General features: G+C 37.9%; 1 protein-coding gene across 1 annotated transcript in view; it reads left to right on the top strand.

Annotated features, from left to right (window-relative positions):
* The window catches only part of Abcd2 (ATP binding cassette subfamily D member 2), a 48,920-nt gene that overhangs the window by 11,290 nt on the left and 15,446 nt on the right, over positions 1-22,184 (top strand). Inside the window, exons 4-7 of the mRNA XM_031353168.1 lie at positions 5,873-6,038; positions 6,803-6,897; positions 9,686-9,831; positions 21,059-21,204. Of these exons, the coding sequence (XP_031209028.1) occupies positions 5,873-6,038; positions 6,803-6,897; positions 9,686-9,831; positions 21,059-21,204 (553 nt within the window). The remainder of the gene's footprint in view (positions 1-5,872; positions 6,039-6,802; positions 6,898-9,685; positions 9,832-21,058; positions 21,205-22,184) is intronic.

Genomic DNA, 22,184 nt, shown 5'->3' with positions numbered 1-22,184 from the left:
ACTAACACTAAAACTTAGATGGGCTAGGACTCAGATTCATGTATCTCTCGCAGTCCCCCGGGCCCAGAGCAATTGGGCCTGGGGGATGCAGCACCAGTTCAGAGGAGATAGCAGCTGCTTTAGACCCAGTATGTTTCAGATAGCCTCAGAGGTACCTCAACTGTTGAGCTGCCAGATTTTTCATTTCTCTTTTACAATGATTGTAAAAGCCTCATGTCATTGAATTCCTGATCTTTCCAAGACTTTTACCATAAAGGGATGTTGGATTTTGTCAAATGCTTTCTCAGCATCCAATGAGATGATCATAATGATTTTTTTCTTTGAGTTTGTTTATGTAGTGGATTACATTGATGGATTTCCATATATTGAATCATTCCTGCATCCCTGGGATGAAGCCTACTTGATCATGATGGATGATCGTTTTGATGTGTTCTTGGGTTTGGTTTGCAAGAATTTTATTGAGTATTTTTGCATCGATATTCATAAGGGAAATCGGTCTGAAGTTTTTTTCTTTGTTAGGTCTTTGTGTGGTTTAGGTATCAGAGTAATTGTAGCTTCATAGAATGAATTGGGTTGAATACTGTCTGTTTCTATTTTGTGAAATAGTTTGAGGAGTATTGGTATTAGCTCTTCTTTGAAGGTCTGATAAAACTCTGTACTAAACTCATCTGGTCCTGTGCTTTTTTTGGTTGGGAGATGATTAATGACTCTTTCTATTTCATTAGCGGGTATGGGACTGTTTAGATCATTTATCTGATCTTAATTTAACTTTAGTACCTGATATCTGTCTAGAAAACTGTCCATTTCATCCAGGTTTTCCAGTTTTGTTGAGTATAGGCTTTTGTAGTAGAATCCAATGATTTTTTTTTGGATTTCCTCAGTTTCTGTTGTTATATCCCCCTTTTCATTTCTGATCTTGTTAATTAGGATACTGTCTCTATGCCCTCTAGTCTGGCTAATGGTTTATCTATTTTGTTGATTTTCTCAAAGAACCAGCTCCTGGTTTGGTTGAATCTTTGTATAGTTCTTTTTGTTTTCCATTTGGTTGATTTCAGCCCTGAGTTTGATTATTTCCTGCAATCAACTTCTCTTGGGTGAATTTGCTTATTTTTGTTCTAGAGCTCTCAGATGTGCTGTCAAATTGCTGGTGTATGCTCTCTTCGGTTTCTTTTTCGAGGCACTTAGAGCTATGAGTTTCCCTCTTAGGACTGCTTTCATTGTGTCCCATAAGTTTAGGCACGTTGTGGCTTCATTGTCATTAAACTCTAGAAAGTCTTTAATTTCTTTCTTAATTTCTTCCTTGACCAGATTATCATTGAGTAGAGTGTTATTAAGCTTCCACGTGTATGTGGGCATTCTATTGTTTATGTTCTTATTGAGGAGCAGCCTTAGTCCATGGTGATCTGATAGGATGCAAGGAATAATTTCAATAGGATGCAAGGAATAATTTCAGTCTTCTTGTATCTGTTGAGGCCTGATTTGTGACCAATTATATGGTCAGTTTTGGAGAAGGTACCATCAGGTGCTGAGAAAAAGGTATATCCTTTTGTTTTAGGATAAAAAGTTCTATAGATATCTATTAAATCCATCTGTTTCATAACTTCTGTTAGTCTCACTGTGTCTTTGTTTAGTTTCTGTTTCCATGATCTGACCATTGCAGAGAGTGGGGTGTTGAACTCTCCCACTATTATTGTGTGGGGAGCTATGTGTGCAGATGATATGATAGTATACTTAAGTGACCCCAAAAATTCCACCAGAGAACTTGTAAACCTGATAAACAACTTCAGCAAAGTAGCTGGATATAAAATTAGCTCAAGCAAATCAGTGGCCTTCTTCTACACAAAAGATAAATAGGCTGAGAAAGAAATTAGGGAAATAACACCATTCACAATAGTCACAAATAATATAAGATATTTTGGTGTGACTCTAACTAAGCAAGTAAAAGATCTGTATGACAAGAACTTCAAGTCTCTGAAGAAGGAAATCGAAGAAGATCTCAGAAGATGGAAAGATCTCCCATGCTCGTGGATTGGCAGGATTAATATAGTAAAAGTGGCCATCTTGCTGAAAACAATCTACAGATTCAATGCAATCCCTATCAAAATTCCATTCAATTCTTCACAAACTTGGAAAGAGCAATTTGCAAATTCATCTGGAATAAAAAAAAAACCTAGGATAGCGAAAATTATTCTCAACAATAAAAGAACCTCTGGTGGTATCAGCATCCCGGACCTTAAGCTGTACTACAGAGCAATTGTAATAAAAACTGCATGGTATTGGTACAGTGACAGGCAAGTGGATCAGTGGAATAGAATTGAAGACCCAGAAATGAACCCACACACCTATGGCCACTTGATCTTTGACAAAGGAGCTAAAACCATCCAGTGGAAAAAATACAACATTCTCAACAAATGGTGCTGGCTCAACTGGAGGTTAGCATGTAGAAGAAGGCAAATTGATCCACTCCTATCCCCTTGTACAAAGCTCAAGTCCAAGTGGATCAAGGACCTCCGCATAAAACCAGATACACTGACACTATTAGAAAAGAAAGTGGGGAAGAGCCTCGAGCACATAGGCACAGGGAAAAACAGAACACCAATAGCTCATGCTCTAAGATCAAGAATTGACAAATGGGACCTCATAAAATTACAAATCTTCTGTAAGACAAAATACACTGTTAATAGGACAAAATGGCAACCAACAAACTGGGAAAAGATCTTTACCAATCCTATATCTGATAGAGGGATAATATCCAATATATACAAAGAACTCAAGAAGTTAGACTCCAGAGAATCAAATAACCCTATTAGAAAATGGGGTACAGAGCTAAACAAAGAATTCTCAACTGAGTAATACTAAATAGCTGAGAAGCACTTAAAGAAATGTTCAACATCCTTAGTCATCAGGGAAATGTAAATTAAAACAACCCTGAGATTCCACCTCATACCAGTCAGAATGGTAAAGATCAAAAACTCAGGTGACAGCAGATGATGGCGAGGTTGTGGATAAAGAACACTCCTTCATTGCTGATGGAATTGCAAGCTGGTACAACCACTCTGGAAATAAGTTTGGTGGCTCCTCAGGAAATTGGACATAGTACTACCAGAGGACCCAGCTATACCACTCCTGAGCATATACCCAGAAGATGCTCCAACATGTAATGAGGACACATGTTCCACTATGTTCATAGCAGCCTTATTTATAATAGCCAGAAACTGGAAACAATCCAGATATCCCTCAACACAGGAATGGATACAGAAAATGTGGTACATCTACACAATGGAGTACTACTCAGCTATTAAAAACAATGAATTTATGAAATTCTTAGGCAAATGGATGGATTTGGAGGATATCATCCTGAGTGCGGTAGCCCAATCACAAAAGAACACACATGGCATGCACTCTCTGATAAGTGGATATTAGCCCAGAAGCTCAGAATACTCAAAATACAATCCACAAACTACAAGTAACTCAAGAAGAAGGAAGACCAAATTGTGGATGCTTCATTCCTTCTTAGAAGGAGGAACAAAATACCCATCGAAGGAGTTGCAGAGACAAACTATGGAACAGAGACTGAAAGAAAAACAATCCTGAGAGTGCTCCACCTGGGAACCCTTCCCATATTCAATCATCACACCCAGACACTATTGTGGATGCCAGCAAGTGCTGGCTGACAGAAGCCTGATATAGCTGTCTCCTTAGAGGCTCTGCCAGTGCCTGACTAATACAGAAGTAGAGGCTCACAGCCATTCATTGGACTGAGCATAGGGTCCCCAATGAAGGAGCTAGAGAAAGAACCCAAGGAGCTGAAGGGTTTGCAGCCCCTTAGGACAAACAACAATATGAACTAACTAGTACCCTCAGAACTCTCAGGGACTAAAACTCCAACCAAAGAGTACACATGGTAGGACTAATGGCTCCAGCAGCATATGTATAGCAGAGGATGACCTAGTCAGTCATCAATGTGAAGAGAGGCCCTTGGCCCTGTGAAGGTTCTATTCCCCAGTGTAGGGGAATGCCAGGGCCAGGAAGTGAGAGAGTGTGGCTTGGTGAGCAAGGGAGGGGGGAGGGAACAGGGTTTGGTTTTTGTTTTTGTTTTTGATATTTTTTTCGGAAGGGTAACCAGGAGAGGAGATTTCATTTGAAATGTAAATAAATAAAATGTCTAATAAAAAAAAAAAAAGAAGAAATTACACTGAGAGTGCCATGGGAGCAAGCCTGCATCATTCCTTCATGGCCACACCTTTACTTCCTGCCTTGACTTTCTGCCCTGACTTCCCTCAGTGGCAGAGTGTGACCCTTGAGCTGTAAGATGAAATAAACCCTCTCCTCCTCAGGTTGCCTTTGGTTATGGCTACCACATCAATAGGAATCCGGAGACACCCAAGTTTTTTTTTAATTCGTATTTGGTTAAACCATCCCTCCCCTTGCCTCTACTTAAGAGCTCAAGACTTTCTTTCATATACCATCTCAGACGTTGTCCTTTAGATAGCTATAACATCAAAATGCACCAATAAATGGTCAAATTACAGCTTTCCCTTCCATAGAAGGCCTGTGACACTAACGCCCATTCATTACAGTTTAAGCTTTATGCACAAAGAGCTCAGCAGCCATCTGCCGCATCAGCGGCTTAATCTACATATGACAGTTAGGAGGAGACATCTTTTGTGACATGCATACTTATGGGTGTCAGGTTCCCAGTTCTTTTGCTGAGGCAAATGATATGGATAAGAAGAGTCACCTTTCACAGCCCCTCTGAAAGCAAGCTGTTCTGGCATAATCGAAAACCAGCAGGAGCTTGACCCGGATGGACAGCTGGTGGAAGCAGAACCAAGCTGCATTCTGTGGAGCTTTGGGAGCTAAAGCAGCTCATAATCTTAGCTAGAAAAAAAAATCATGTATTTATAGTTTTCCTTGTGCATTTAAATCACACCTGGCTTGAAAAGAAGCTAGAAGGTGGGGCTAATCCTGAGAGGATGTGGGGCGCCTCTCACTGCGCTCACTTTCACAACCTGTGCCCTCTAGCACATATATTGCTCTGCACAAACAGGAACTTTAGCAATATTTGGCTTAGAAACACTCATTTATAAATAAGAAAAAAAGTATTTTTCTGCTATTTACAATATTCATAATCCACATGTGCCTAAACACACCGACTCATTGATGTTGCTTATGTTTGGGGAAAAAATGCTTCAGTTTATATTTGGGGATAACACATAGGTGAATGAGTTGTTTGCTTTTGAAAATTTAACTAGTAAATAGAATTAGAGCTAGTGTCCTTGTTCTGTTTCAAATGTTTGAATAACTATGCAAATCTATGGAGGCATAAACCCAGGGCTTCGTGTGTGCTAGATAAATGTTCCACGTCTACGACAGATACACGGCCTGATAATCTATTTTAAATAGGAAAAGGACATGAGGTGGTAATGGCAATGCCTGCTTTTAATCCTAGTACTTGGAGAAGGGGCAGGCAGATCTCTGTAAGTCTGAGGGCAGTCCGAATGACACAGGGAGACTCTAACTCAAAAACAAAGAAACTAACCAAAAAACCAAATATAAAGCAGGCCAAATCAAAAATGTGACTATAAGGCCCTCATGACTTCTTAATATTGTGGAAGCTTCTCATTTCACTTTGAATACTAAAATAAATCAATATTTTTGTCTTACACCACCAATGACATCTGTACTGATGTCTTCCTTTATTATCCCAATAAGGCTCTCAATCAACTGATATATTGGGTTTTTTTGTTGTTGTTATACACAATAAAGTGGAATGTTTAGCAACAAATCAAGAAGTTTACATAGTACATATTTTTTTTAAAAAAATCATCTGTCATGGCTTATTAACTCATTCTTTATATGTTGATTTTAGATCACTGAACTAGCGGGTTATACTGCTAGAGTATACAATATGTTCTGGGTCTTCGATGAAGTGAAGAGAGGCATTTATAAGAGAACTGTCACTCAGGAGCCTGAAACCCATAGCGAGAGTGGAGGTAACTCGGAGCTACTCCTCAGCGACACCCTGGCCATCAAAGGTAATTAACTTCAGGGTTTGGGTTCGCTTTGTTTTTTGTTTGTTTGGGGCTTTTTATTGTTTTTTTTACATGTTCTTTACAGGTTATTGTCATTTTATGAAAAGAACTAAAGGTTTTATTCTTTAGGAAACAGCTTTTAGTAGTTACAAGAAACTAATATCTAAATGACGAACATTATTTAAACGGCAGTATCTGTTAGTGTTGCAATTGGCAGTGATGAACAGTGGAACCCCAAGGAAATCTGAAACTTATTCTCGGGGAGACTGTTTGCATTGGGTTTGCAGACAGCACCCATGACTGAGTGAACTGTCTGCTTTGAAATTTTGAACTAAGAAATGAAATTAGTGCTAGTGCCATTTTGTTCCTCCTTATTCTGTGTTTCTAAATGTTTATCATGTATTAAAATATATCACTTCTTGATTCCTTTCTTACAACAGTGTACTTTTTTCTTGTAGGAAATAGGGGAACAGAATAACTGTAAATGGTGTGGCTAAGTTATATCAGATATAGTTTATGTCTACTAGGATAAAGATATGGATATTTGATTATAACATTATTTTTGTCAGAAACATTTTCTAAATAGATTAAAATTTACAGATAGATATTTAATTGACTTCATGTATTTATTTTTATTTATTTTTTTCTGTGACTTACCGGTGTGAATTATTTTTATAATAGAGTTTGCCCATTCTGTTGTATTAGTCGTCCAGTTAATTAGAAGTAATGAGGTAGCCTTTGTAACTTAAACTGTTCCTTGGTTTTAGGAACAGTTATTGATGTGGATCATGGAATCATTTGTGAAAATGTTCCCATAATTACACCAGCGGGAGAAGTGGTGGCTTCCAGGCTAAACTTCAAAGTAAGATGATATTCAAGAATCTTCTGATTGTTGGCCTCACACTAATAGAAAACAACTCAGAATTCATGTACCTTATGTTAAATACTTGGAGAGGAGCGTGTGGAGAGGGGAAATCCAAAAGGTATGCACAGTGGCTCAGCTGAGAAGCAGTAAGTCCCTCAGGAAGCAGAGCGAAAAGGCAACCATGATCTCGCCTGCTTTGGTGTCAGATTGAAAACCAAGTTACAGAACAACTGAGAGACATCGACTTCCACTCTGGGGAGTGGAAGGAAATCTTGGAAATTAGTATCTGGAAATTAATTAAAGTTAACGGATTTTAACTTCTTATACAGGTTGTTAAGAAATGTATAAGACTATACTTTTACACGCTTTCTGAAATATTATCTTTCCCCAGAGGTCACTCACTATCAAGTTTAGTTTCACTAACACGTGTTTTCTAATTTTAATTTGGAATGATCAGATTTATGGATTCAACTCTAGTTTTTGATTCTGTTGAAGTTAATTCATTTAATATTCTGTATCATAATTTTAAAAAAAAGAGTGGAAAAACACTTTGTAAACCCAAGGCCCTGGTTTTAAAGCTTCGTGAGAGGGAAACATACACATTATAGTAAGTATAAGATGGCTACCATGCTGTTAGTTACTTAGTAGTAGTGTTAGTGTTATTAGTTATGACATAAGTAACAGTATCAATTATGTCATTGTGCAAGTACACTGACAACTTTAAAGGGAGTATTTACTTGGATCCTGGTTTCAGGGGATTTATTTGGGATTGAGCTATCTCAAGGCTTTGGGAGTGAGGCGTAGCTGAACATCTGCCAGGAACATGCTGAAAGGAGGGTCCTTACTGTAAGCTGGGTAGCAAATAGAGAAAGAGAATTTATGTCGGGCCAAGGTACAGCCCAAAGACACATGCTTACTTCCTCCAAGTAGAACTCATGTCTGAGGCTTTCCACCATCTCCCAAAATGTACCAGAAATGGGAGACTATGAAGAGGTCCATTGTTAGAACATACTGTTTGCCGTTACTTTTGTCTTCAGAACATATATTTTAATTCTAATCTCCCTTCAATAGGATAAAAAAAAAAGTTGTGTTTCTTCAGTATTGATTAGAAAATACACACTTTTTAAGGAAAATGATATTCATCCTTTTGTTGGTCTTCAAAATTAAAATTATGATTTGTGGGGAAAAAAATCCAAAGTGTGAGATTTTCTTTTGCCTCCCACTCAATCTGTACTGAGAAGTTGTGTTAAGAAAATATTATCAGAATTTACTGAGAAGTTATGTTGGGAAAATATTAATATGAAAAAGTCTTCAGTTATCGATGTAAAAAGTGTTAGATTTCTAAGAACTCCTGACAGGAGTCACTACTTTAAAAACATTTTAGGAATGTACTGCTCACTGTGACATGTACATTCCAAAACTCTTTTGGATAGTACTCAGGCATCTATGAAATTAGTCATCCGTCATCAAAAAGTCTAGTGGAAGAGAAGAAGCAAGACAGAGTCCATTCTTTGTAGTTCTCTCTTCAGGTCTTTCTGGAATACTAGAAATTCACCTTTGTCTTTGACTTTTGGCATTGTGTCTTCCACGCATGGGAAATTTAGATGTTTGTATCCATTCAAGGAAAAGGCATGTGCATAGACAGACATCCTGTAGATTTCTCTCTTGTCTTCTCACCTCATCTTCATTTTTGCATCACTGATTATAAAACAAATCAAATTTGTAAGCCGAGTTCCTGCTCCATACTCATACTGTGCCCTGCAAGTCTGATAGGAAGGCAACCTCTCCACCCTACCAAACAGAATGCACCATCATGGAGTCTAACTGTTTAAATTTAATAGATAACTAAGACAAGCGATAAAGGGGAGCTTCTGATTAGTGATTAATAAGTAAACTCATTTTATGAGTGAATAATATATGGGTATAATCTCCACTTATATAGAGAGGGTGATTATTTTATGTGTATACATTCTTCATAAACATCCTTAAGGGATGGGTTACATGACACCCAAATTTGATAACATTAAATTGGGCAATTTTATACAGAAAAAGATTCTGTACATATTTGAAACAGATGCAACCTTTCGTTTCTTTGCTTACTTTCAATCTTCAGTTGGCTGACTCCTCAGAAGTGGAGCTCTGAATATGGAGACTTGACTATATGTGTTTAAGCTCAACCCTGAGTATATGCTATACTACAGTTCCCTCACTTTCCTCTGTCTTGGTTTCATAAGCATATAATTTTTTTACATCTGTGAATGAACCAGACTTAGAATAATATTTTCTCTCTTATTATGTGTTTTTGTGATTTTGCAGTATTTCTGACACTAATATAAAAAATTAAGAACCCAGCTGTGTCCTTGAATAAGTGTATTTTTTAGTATATTCAACTTTCAGTTGCATTGGATTTTATATAAGTTTAATTAGATAGTAACATAAGTAAAATAAAATCTAATTGTACTTTAAACCTTACGATTAGTTTTTCTTTCATGTGTAGTTAATTTCTCTGTATGTGTGTAGATTTAAAAGATCTCAGTTAAAATGTTGGAGAGCCAATGTTCTTTTCAAAAAGATTTATTTATTTTTTTTGCAATTAATTATTTTGTGATACTTTAGAGAATAGCCAAAGTTAAACTTGAAGTTCTAATCCTGATATATTTTATTTGCTATCTTTACTCTCCAAGATTGTCATATGATTGAATACTTTTTAAAAAATAATTTCTAAATGTTACCAGATGAAATGATTATTAAATATTTCAGCTTATAATTTTATTTCTGACCTTAGGTAGAAGAAGGGATGCATCTTTTGATAACTGGTCCCAATGGTTGTGGGAAAAGCTCTCTCTTCAGAATCTTAAGTGGGCTGTGGCCTGTGTATGAAGGAGTCCTTTATAAACCACCTCCCCAACATATGTTCTATATTCCACAGAGGTAAGAAACTTTGTATATCAAATAAAAACAGTTGTTTTTGTTATAAAATTATGTTAATTTCCCAGGCTCTTTAGGTTACGGTCATTTAAGGGTATTTTCATTTAGAGGAACTATTGAGGAAATAAGGATGAGTTATTCCTTGAGTTCCATCTTACTTCTGGGTTAATGCCACTTCTTGTAGTCTTCAGATCTGACAGCATGTTGAGAATATTCAAAGACTTCAGATGTCTTTGGAAGGAATAAATGGCTCCAAAGAATAATTAGATGTCATATTGTCTCCTTACAGATAAAAATATAGTGCTCTGGTTCTATTCAGGTCTTTCTATCATGTTACATATACTTATGTGCCCTAAGATTCATGCCTCAGGGCCTTCTTAAGTTCTTTATTGTGATTATGCTGGCCAACAAATAATCTTAACTACATAAACTAAAATTGCTTTAAGAGTAAGATAAGCATGGACAAGCACATTGTTTTTCCCAAAATATCTGACCATCTTCCCTCATAACAACACAGAAGTATCTAAACACAAGATAATATACTTGAGAATTGGAGTATTTATTGTGGTGAGAGAAAATTAGCTGTAATTCAGAGATTTCTCCAAGTGTCTACCAGGTTCAATAGACACTACATGACACATATTCTCTCTGGGTCATCCTGTGTGTCACCCGGGTTAAGCAGACATTCACAGTGCTCCCTCTGGATCAGAGGACTGCTCTGAAGTCTGTAACTGAGCCTCTAGGATGGGAATGTGAGGCTGGAGCACCAGTACACATCATACTGATGCTGGGCAACATCCCACACTTTAGTTCCCTCTTTGTTGGTACACCCTGCTACTATTCTTCAGTTGGCCTGAATTTTAGACCATAAGCAGCAGTTGGGTGAATTTATTTTCTTTCAAGTAATACTGATGGTGGAGGCACCAGGATGCTATGTGGTATACAGGAAGGCACAGAAACATGTTAGCTGAAAATGTTAAATATGAACAATATTGTTGGCACCTGTGTTTAACACAACTAGACCACTATGGGAGACCAGAAACTTTGTTTCTCTTTCAGTCCTTTCAGAAACCTTGGTTTTATCTCCTCAGGTTAAGTTTTATAAATGAATGTAGTAAGTAACATAATTTCAGTTTTGTACTTAAGCTATAGCATATAGAACCATGAGAAAATGGTATGAGAAATGTATTCCTGTTGAAAATAAAGGCATATAGAAAAGCTTATGTTTTACCCTTTAGATATTTCATATATTATATGAGTGAAAGAGTTCTTGAATATATATGTAGTGGCAGGAGTTTTTCAAGAAATGGGCAAGTTTATGAAAATGAACTTAACCCTCAGAGTGAACTAACCATGATATTTTACAATACACGGAAATCATTAGGAAATTTTGTCTTATGAAATGTAGTTTTGGCTAAGCAAAATGTCAACTCCAACCTAGTTAAGAAAAAAATAAGCAGGAGTAGTCTGTATTTTAATTTTTAAATGATTTTGCCTTATGTCAGTTCACCTTATTATATGCATCTAGAGGTATGGGGAATTAAATTGATACTTACAATTTTATAGAGTCCCATTCCTTCCATTTTTGCTTAACATTTACTTAAAACACAAACATAAACTAAGAAAATCTAATTGGAGCATTTATTTCTAGAATTCTGAACACAAGCGGCTTTTTTTTTTTTCAAGTAAATTCTGAAATGATCACATAAGGTTTTATTGCATAAAAGAAGGTAACAGTATGACCTCTTTTAAAATATGTCAGTAAATGATCTTAGATGATCACATAAATGACTCCTGTGATTAATTTTTTTTACTACTTTTTACTACTCTTTAGCAACAGAATGTAAGATCACTACTAGTTTGGCAGAAAAACCAACATAGAATTGAAGTCCAAGTATGAAATCTGTAAGTCATTAAGCAGACTTTAGACTTAATCACTATGATTGAAGCATTTCTGCATAGAGGCTGATTCTCTTCATGCGTTGGTTAAATGCAAAGTATATTCTTGCTTTCACTGGGGTAAGCTAAGTAGGTTTTATGAGAGTGGGTTTCTGAAGCAAAATAAGACTATTTAGGGAGCAGCCAGCACTTGGCATTTGCCAAACTTTCACACACAGAGACCCAAACAAAAGTACTCCTCTGGCTCGAGTTGTAAATTGGGTAACATGAATTCCTGAGAAATTGTGAAATCTCCCCAGTATTTCCCCAATTGGTGTCTTCTAATGCTTTAGCAATGTTAATAATAAGAACCAGATCTTTAGAAATCTGAGCCATAGTACAAGAATACAGAGTTGTTCTGTATAAATTGAGTTTAAACCATTTTCCCTCACTCTGTCTCTTCTGAGACAGAATAGAAAAGCTGGAACATCCATAGGATTTAAGGCAGAACATTTTGTCTGAAATGTACATTAGGCAGTATCCTTCTGTAAGATGGTGAATGGCAGGATGTGGGGGGGTTGCTCAAATAGAAACCTAGTCTAGCATTTCCAACCTAGACTGAATATCCTGTGCAATGTCACTGCACTCAGTGACTATCAGGTGGCTGATGCCCATCACCCCCTGCTGGACCAGCACTCCTGACTAGCAGGAAGCACCTTCCATTTGGGTATCTCACGAATCGTGCTGACAGTTTATGGTGTATCTTCTCTTCTTCACAGGCCTCTGAGGATAAGTTTGTGACCCTCTGTTATTGCTTTAATTTCTCTACTAATCTATGGCCCATTAGTCACTTATGCCTTGGTGAGTTTCTGTCTGCCTTCCACTGTCACGGCCCCCAAAGCCAGAATTACCTGTGTTGGTTTAATTTCCTCGCTAATCAACTCTAAGAATGCACTAGCAGTCCTCAAAGTGGGAAATTGAGAAATGGGACTTTGGAGAACATATAGGAAATGTGAGGCAGGGGAAGAATGTCAGACTGGCCACCTTTCATTTCTTTATGCTGCTTTAGTTAGGCAACGCCCAGAGGATCATCTGTGCTTCATGGTCTCTTCTCAGAAACCTAACATGCAATACTTCAGGTGTCCCTTCTCTCACTATTCGTACTTGGAAGGAACCTCTCAGGAGAGGAGTGTTAACAGATCTTCTGACTACTCAAAACCAGATGTCCATATAGTACAAAAAATGTTGGCCCATGTGTCGCTGCTGCCAATGCCTGTGCCTCTCTGCCGCTGATGCCTGGGTCTCTCTGCTGCTGATGCCTGGGTCTCTCTGCTACTGATGCCTGGGTCTCTCTGCTGCTGATGCCTGTGGCTGCACGAAGCTTTAGTTAAAAGGAGACAATGCATAGTTGTGAGATATTTTATTATAGGAAAGAGAAAAGAAGATGGCCATGACTGTGGAGAGGGAGAAAGAAGAAGGGGAGGAGAAGAGGAGAGAGAAAGGAGAGGAAGAAAGCAAGAGAGGAAGAGAGGGCAAGAGAGGAAGCAAGAGCAAGAAAGGAGAGCAAGAGAGGAAGAAGGCAAGAGAGGACAAAGAGCAAGAGAGAGAGGAAGGGGCAGAGCACCCTCTTATATTTTGAAGTGGGGCTATCTGTCTGTGTGGCGAGGCATGCCTAGCTATGGTCAAATGACTGGTGGTAGGGTCCAGCTAGATGCTGGGAGCTTGGGGCACTGTCTATGTGACAGAGCACACATCTCCTGCAGGGGGCTGTGAGAGGTTGTGACTGAAACAGGAGCAAGGGTCCCAGGAGTCATGGCTGAATTCTTTCCATCCCTTGCAGGCAGAAATTATCTCCCACTAGGGCTTCAAGATTCCAGACCTATACTCGACTGGGTCCAGGTTGCCACTGCCCCACAATCAAAAGGTGTATAAATTCTACCCATCTATAACACTTAGTCTTGGGAAATAAAACTTTAGCAAAACGAGAGAAGGAGTGCATTTATAATAAGGATTGGGTTAATTGATGTAAACTTCCTGGGGGTGGGTAGTGCTTGTGCTGGATCCATGGCCTCAGGCTTGCTGAGCACACGGGCACCCAATGAGCTTTACCCCAGAACTGAATGGCTAACTGACAGATTCCCATTCTATTGGCAAATCTGCCTGGCATCTTACACTATGAACCATTTGTCTGTTTTGTTACTTGCACTGGGTATGTTGTCTAATCCCCTTTGTCCAGATGGATAAATAATGTCAATTAACATCTTTATTTTTTTAAGGAAATTTAGATGCAGTGAAGAGGGCTCAGTAGACTGAGGCTGATTCCTTGCTTTATAAGTACTAGATGCAAAAAAGGTTGAATGACATAAATTTCATAATAGTAAATATCGCTTTTGAGTTGAATAGCTGTTCTTTAGCTGAAACACACAAACGTATTAGGAATGATGTTATGCATTCAAAACTCAAATCTTGAGCTTACTGTGTATGAAAAGGCACAGTGACATGATTGGTTCAATCTGTGCATTTTTCTATGATTGACAGCAAGTATTCATGATTTGTTCTGCCTTCTTTTTGGCCAAACAGCCACAGAATGGAATATAACTCTTCAGCTGTACACTCCCCATAGCTTAGAGTTTAAAGTGTTGAATTTTTATCAGCATTGTCCAGTTAAACTATATAATTTTAAATTTTCACCTCTTTATTTAAATCATTCTGTTACTTTATTTAGAGCTATTTGTGCTCAACTTAGGAAATATTTAGCATTTTGTGTTATTGTCCCAGGTACTCTGAGCACAAAGGTAGGAATTACTCTCTTCACTCTTCTCCTCTCTTTTCCCTTTGTTTCAAATATAAAATAATAATAAAAAAAAAACAGAAAAATCTAGCAAACAATAAATTATATCAAAAAAGAAATACCAGCTAGTTTAGTGTTAACACAGAAAAATAAGAACATAATACAAATTTTTAAAATAGCTAAAATGTTTGTAATAACTAATAACTATAAAACATAATTATTGGGGATGGATTTCATCTTAAATACTCATACTATGAGAGTTAATAGTTTTCCAAATAAGCATATATGTAAGATTTCACAGAAAAACAATAGCAATTTGCTATTATTATATTTAGCAATGGCTAAAATTTCTTCCCAGGAGAAACAAAAATTATTTCAGGAGTATGTATTTCAGATATTTCTATTAGAGCCTTGAAAACTGTATAGGAAATTAAAGATTACAATAATGTAATTATTTTGCTTCATCTTTCCACCAGAGAAAATTAGCTGTTTTTCAAATTTAATTATTTAATTATTAGTCATAATTATATAATATATAAATTTATTATACAAACATATAAATATTATTTCCAATACGTGATTTATATATTTCTATGTAGTTATATAGAAATATATTATGAATATATAAGATAATGCATAAATACATTAACTACAAGTATAATTACTAGTTCTTGATCTGAGTGCTATATTTAAAATACAGTATTAAGAAATCAATACCAAAATATTAAGAAATACTAAGTATTTTGGTGAAGTTACAAGTTTTCCCTGCTTTTATAATAATGAAGCCACCTGATGATTCTAAGCATTTTGAGTCCCTTGAAGCCCTGTAAACTGTGCCAGTGATCTAGAAGTTACCAAAAGAAGGGATCTAGATAAACTTGAAGCAATTTCTTGTGTACTCAACCGGATCTATCTTTAAAGTCTACACAGTTGTCTATTATCCATTAACCATGTTATGTCTAATAAAATTTACTATAGGATAAAAGCTAGCAGACAATTCACTGATGAAAGTCAGTAATTTCATATTCACTTGTTTTGTTTTGTTTTGTTTTGTTTTATGAGTCTTTGTTCAGTGCTGGGGGTCACCCAGCACTGAGCAGAAGACAAGCACTCCCTCAGGGAGCTATACCTCCTGTCGCTCCTTTCAGTTTCGCTTTCACTTAGAGAACTCAAAAAAAAAAAAAAACTTATTGGATATTTTCTTTATTTACATTCCAAATGTTATTCCCTTTCCCGGTTTCCCCCTTTCCAGGAAACTCCCTATCCCATCCTCCCTCTGTCTGCTTCTATGAGGGTCTTCCTCCACCCACCCACCCACTCCCACCTCCCTGCCCTTGATTCCCCTACACTGGGGCATCTAACTAGACTTCATAGGGCCAAGGACCTCTCCTTCCATTTGTGTATGACAAGGCCATCTTCTGCTACATATGCAGCTGGAGCCATGTGTACTCCTTGGTTGATGGCTTAGTCCCTGGGAGCTCTGGGCGATCTGGTTGGTTGATATCGTTGTTCTTCCTATGGGGTTGCAAACCCCTTCAACTCCTTCAGTCCTTTCTCTAGCTCCTCTATTGGGGACCATTCAGTCCAATGGTTGGCTGCCAGCAAGAAACGAACCTTTTTATTGAATGACGATCACTTACTGGGTGCCTTCCTTGGTGCCTGTTTAGAGTAAACAGTCTCGCAGCATTACTTCATTCGGCTGCCTCATCCTGTACTCATGATAGATGGAATGGAATGAGGTATGTTACAAACAAATTAGGTCAAGTTCAGAGTCAAGGGACGGTACTGTAATAATGAAAGTGAAGGTCTATCCCAGAACCACCTCTCCACAGCTCACCATCACAACAATGGCTCCATACCGTATAGCATAAAGCATAGTAAGTATACCGAAACATGGACGTAAGTGATGATGTCATCAACCATTAGCCCTTCATGAGGCTGTATGGCAAAGCCTTTAGAAGCACTCACAGACTGGATGCACAGCTGTGGTTTTATCATTGCAGGCTTGACTGTGCCACATGACAGGACTGCTCTTTGCATTAACTTCTATGCCTTACGCTATGGTGGAAGGATGTCTACATCTACTGATCTGTGCTAAATTGGAGCTAGCATCAATTTAATGGCAGTAAACATTCCCTTTCCTAAGGTCTTGAGTACTTAATGCGCACCCTGTGACAGCTGCTCAGTGGCCCTACTTTATACCAATGCTACTGTTGTTATTAGTAGATGTGAATTTAAGATGTTTCACATGCGATTGCTTAAGATGATTACAGAAGCAAGTGAACATGGACCATAGTTCTGCTACAAGAAAGTGGGGTTAGAACAGAAAAGTAAAGAGAAGGAGAAACCTTAAATATGGGAGGAGCATGACTGGAAACGGTTCAGCCATTTTGGAAAGTAGGCCGGCAGTTGCTTAGACAGTTCTTTGTCCTTACAATTCCATTGACTGGTTTAAATACCCAATATGCATCATGCCCCAAAGAAGGAAACACTGAAATATCCTTCAGTAGATGAATGGATGAAGCAAAGGTGGCACACACCCGCAATACAATGTTATAATATGATTCAGCCCTAGAACGAACGTGACACATTCACAAGCACACTTGTCATTAGGAAGAAGTCAAGCACAAGGGGACACAGGTTGTGTGAGTCTGCATTTGGAACATCAAAATAGGCGAATCCAAGGAGACAGAAGACAGACTAGTTACACAAAGCAGCCAGATGACAGTGGCTGGTCCTGGCTATGAAGCTAATGGAGGTAGAAGCCAAGAAAGTATTCTCAAGTTGGGAGTGATAACCACCTGAACTTGTGGGTGTATTGAAAAAAACACATAGGATTATAGATATTAAAGACTGATGTAATATTTGGGTAATGTGCCAAGTTTAAACATAGATACTTAAGTGGTCCCTTGTATTACATATATTTGTAGTTGAAACAAACTTTTATTTCAAATATTCATTAAATATATTACAAAATGATTATGCACTATGTAGGCCTCAAAGAAGCATTCTATAAATACTGTGAAAATGTAAGTGGACATTTGGTCAGCAAAACATATTTGTGTTTAAAGCCCTCTCTCCTCAGGAAAACACACAGAGCTGTTGTAATTTTTTTAAAAGAATTTTTCTAATTTGTATAAGTGCTTTGCCTGCATGTATTTCTGTGAACCACATGAGGACCTGGTGCTCATGGAAGTCAGAACAGGATATTAAATCTGGTGGAACTTACAGACAGCTATGAACTGTGTAGGTTATGGGAATCAAATGTGGCTCCTCTGCAAGAGTAACCAGTGCTAGGGCTGAAGAGATGGCTCAGCAGTTAAGAGCACTGAGTTCAATTCCCACCAACCACATCCATCTGTAATGAAATCTGATGCCTTTTCTGGTGTGTCTGAAGACAGCTACAGTGTACTCATATACATAAAATAAACAAATAAATCTTAAAAAGAAAAAGAGAGTAGCCAATGCTGTTAGCTGCCAAGCTGCAGAGACTAGCCCTTGCTGTCTGTGAGGTAGACCCTCAGCTGGTTTAGCCTGATGTTCCTCACAGAGCCACTCAGGTTGTACAGGGTTTATGGAGTCTCTGCCTGTGTTAGTTTCCTCTGCTGCTACCACAAGTCACCAGAAGACCGGTAGTTTGAAGCAATGGAGAATCATCCTCTCATAGTTTGGGACTCACAGCCAAGCTCGTATCAGTTACCATTGTGTGAAGGAACGTGGGTAAAGCTGGAAGGTGTTGCAATGGGTAGAGCTCTTGCTATGTAAGCAAAAAGAAATCCACCATATTGCCTACAGGACCTGACCTTCTGAAAGGGTGGCTTTCAGATGTTCTGGATGGGAGTGGAGTCAGGAAACTGTTTTTAATCATTTTTTAAATGAATTGAGGCTATATAGCCAAAATGACTTAAGTTAGCTTATTCCATTCCTATCCTTCTCCTCTCTTCTGGGGTCATCTTATCTATCTGATACTTATAAAAAACATCCAGTTTCTTGCTTTTCATCTAATTGGTTAGTTAATTTTTTTAACAAATAGTAACATTTTAACTTGACTATAAAATCAAAACTTGTATTGAAAAGATGTGGCACATGCACATCTTTAACCCCAGTGCTTCAGAGACAGAAGCAGGCAGATCTCTATGAGTTTGAGATTAGCCTGGTCTACAGAGACAGTGTCAGGCCAGCCAGGGCTACATAGTAAGACTCTGTCTCCAAAAATAAAGAAAGAGAAAGAGGGAGGAAAGGAAGGAGGAAGGAGGAAAAGAAAGGAAGGAAGGAAGAAAAAGGAAAGAAAGAAAGAAAGAAAGAAAGAAAGAAAGAAAGAAAGAAAGAAAGAAAGGAAGGAAGGAAGGAAGGAAGGAAGGAAGGAAGGAAGGAAGGAAGGAAGGAAGGTGTTTAGAAAGGATGTTTTCTCTCTGTTCTACTCTATCCATTTTACCTCCTTGGGTGACCTTCTCACTAATTTCTGGCTCACTTCTCCTGTTTCCTTCCATAGGTATTACCAAATGTATGTATTTAGATCATCGTTCATTTTCTTTTCATAGAAGGTAACATACTGTCTACCTGTGGCTCTCAGCTAGGGACAGCTTCATCACCTAGGGATATCAGTCCCCTTGGAGAGACTTGGAAACAGTTTTTTGATGGTGTTTGAGGAGATGCTACTGACATCTAGTGGATAGAGGCCAGGTATACCACTAACCTTCCCACAGCAGAATGCCTGAGGCAAGGACACATCCATCATCCACAGCCAGCCTGTGAGGCTGCCTTTGAGGCATCCTAAACACAGTCTGCCTTCACATTTTCCTTTTGAGCTGAATGATGGTCACAGAACTCACTCTGTATTACTTCCTGTGTGTCTGCCTGGTCGCTGTAGGGCATCGTAGTAACTACAGACAGTAAGCTACTATGCATCACAGTAGCTACAAACAGTTGACTCAAGGAGTCTCTGCCCAGTCCTTTCACTTGTTTTTTTTCTGCAATTTGCACTGTAATGGGTAAGCTTAGGCAAGTTTCCTTTTGGGGCGTTCTTAGGAGCATATCCTCTGAGAAAATTCACAGAAGTGAATCAAAAAGCAAATGGCATGTCAATTTGCCACATTTCCACCAAGGAGGTTGGATTTTTAGCATTGTATGGGAACATCTGTTTTCCCCCATGGGCCAGTCAGCTGATAGAATTATCAAGCTGTTGAGTTTTTCCATCTCTGATGAACAAAAACACTGATGTCATTTTAATTTACATTTTCTTACTAATACCTTGCCTTTCAGTTAATTTGTTTACATGGTTGTCAAACTCCAGGTTTTGTGTTTACTGCAAATAATTTTAGATGTTTAGAAACAATTGTTATCAAATATGTTTTCATTAGTCAAGATCATATAGATGAACAGAACTGATGGAACAAAGATAGATAGATAGATAGATAGATAGATAGATAGATAGATAGATAGATGAAAATAGATAAGAGACAGGTAGATGATAGATAAATAAGAGATAGATAGATGATAGATAGGAGATAGAGATATGTAGGAGAAAGATAGGTGGATACATAAGAGATAGAAAGAAAAGAGATAGATGGTAGATAGATAGATAGATAGATAGATAGATAGATAGATAGATAGATAAGAGATAGATAAGAGATGGATAGATAGATAAGAGATAGAGATAGTAGATGGATAAATAAGAGATAGGTAGATGATAGATAAATAGATAAGAGGTAGATAGATAATAGATGATAAATAAATAGATAAGAGATAGGTGGATAGATAAGAGATAGACAGACAGATACATGATAGATTAAATAGATAAGAGATACATATAGATAATAGATAATAGATACATAAGAGATAAAGATATTGATTTAATTAAGAAAATGATTCAATTAAGAAAATATATATATATAAGAGATTTATTAGAGTGGTATACAGGCTGTGGTCCAGCTAGTCCAACAAGGCTGTCTACCACAGAAAGTTCAATAATCCAGTTGTTCAGCCTACAAGAGTGGATGTCTCAGTCTTCAGCTGGTCTTCAGTAGATGCTGGAATCCTGAAGAAGTAGGCTCTAATGCCTGTGAAGGAATGGACTTGCTAGTGAGGGGAGAACAAACAGGCAAAGCCAGCAAGCTCCCTCCTTCTCTGCTTTATATAGTCTGTCACCAGAAGGTTTAGCCCAAATTAAAGATGGCTCTTCCCACCTCAAAAGGTCAAGATTGAAAGTGTGTCTTCCCACTCCAAATGATTTAATCATGAAGGGAAGTTCCTCACTGCTATATCCAGACACTTGGGTTTTAGTTAGTTCTGGATTTAGTTAAGTTGAAAACCAAGAAGTAGCCATCACAATGACAAAACAGAATATTTTATCTATAGGAAATATCAAATGGTTTCTTATAAAAGCTTTTTTGCATGTATATCTCAGTATTTTTCGTAAATCAGGTATTATTTTGACGTCTGTCCAAGAAATATCATATAATCCTATAAATTGAGTGTTTAAAGTCTGTTGTATTCCAGATATCAGAATGTCACCCTGGGTACGTTGATATACCCTTTACACGTGTGCTTGATGTTTTCTAGGCCATACATGTCTCTTGGAAGTCTTCGGGATCAAGTCATTTATCCTGACTCAGTGGATGACATGCATGAGAAAGGTTATACAGACCAAGACCTAGAACGTATTCTGCACAGCGTGCACCTCTACCACATAGTTCAAAGAGAAGGAGGTAGACTGTGCTATTATTTTTTAAGTGTGGTTTAACTTTATACACAAAGCAAGTCTGGGTTGTATATGATGATGTATACCTATCATCTTAGCACTTGGGACATGGAGGCAAGGGAGAAGGAACTCAAAGCCACTGTCCCCTACGCAGCAAGTTTGAGACTAGCCTGGGTGACATCAAAATTTTTGTCTCAAAAACAAAATTAATTAATTAATTAAATAAACATGGATTTCGTATTAGTGACCAGATATCTAGATACTCAACAGAAACAGAAACAGGTTGGTTTTCCCTTTTGCTGATGGTTCATAGCTATGTCAGATCGTCATGGTGTGGAGGATGTGCGAACCCAACACAAACAGTTTACAGATAGATTTCTCCTTTTGCTGGTGGTTCATAGGTGTCAGATTGTCATAGTGTAGAGGATGGCAATACTCTCAACTGGGAAAACTGCAGGCTCTCCCCTTCTCCCTCTGTCCTTCCTGGGCTTCATGCCAGATCATCTCTGTCAGTCAGTCCTCTCGGGAAGCATCCTCACTGAGACACACAGGCATCCTCCATGGTGAGTGGCTCTAACTCAAGTCAACCTGACAATAGTGACAACTGTCCCAGGTGTCTATGAAGTCTGTGATTTCATTTGAATATATGAGATTATTAGACCATAAGCATGTAAGTTAAGATTTTATGTTTTTTCTATGATTGATATCTTGGTTTTGCTTGTGTTGGGTTTAATACGTCACACTGCAATTCTTTCACTGAGTAACCATAACACCACATTTACCATCTAAAGGCCTTGATATTTAAATGTACAAGTGTCCTGAGTTCACTGACATTCTAGATGTATGAAGAGTCTACGATGACCTATTTCTTGCCAAGCCCTCTCAGTTTACATTAAATGTAATTTCTGGAAGTGGATCTTACACAACTCGTTTGGTTTTAGTCTCATAATCTTTCTTTCTTTCTTTCTTTCTTTCTTTTTTTTTTTT

This window comes from Mastomys coucha, unplaced genomic scaffold, assembly GCF_008632895.1.
Source record: "Mastomys coucha isolate ucsf_1 unplaced genomic scaffold, UCSF_Mcou_1 pScaffold11, whole genome shotgun sequence".
Classification (NCBI taxonomy): domain Eukaryota; kingdom Metazoa; phylum Chordata; class Mammalia; order Rodentia; family Muridae; genus Mastomys; species Mastomys coucha.
The sequence above is the reverse complement of the archived record's forward strand: the minus strand, read 5'-3'. Positions and strand labels throughout refer to the sequence as shown.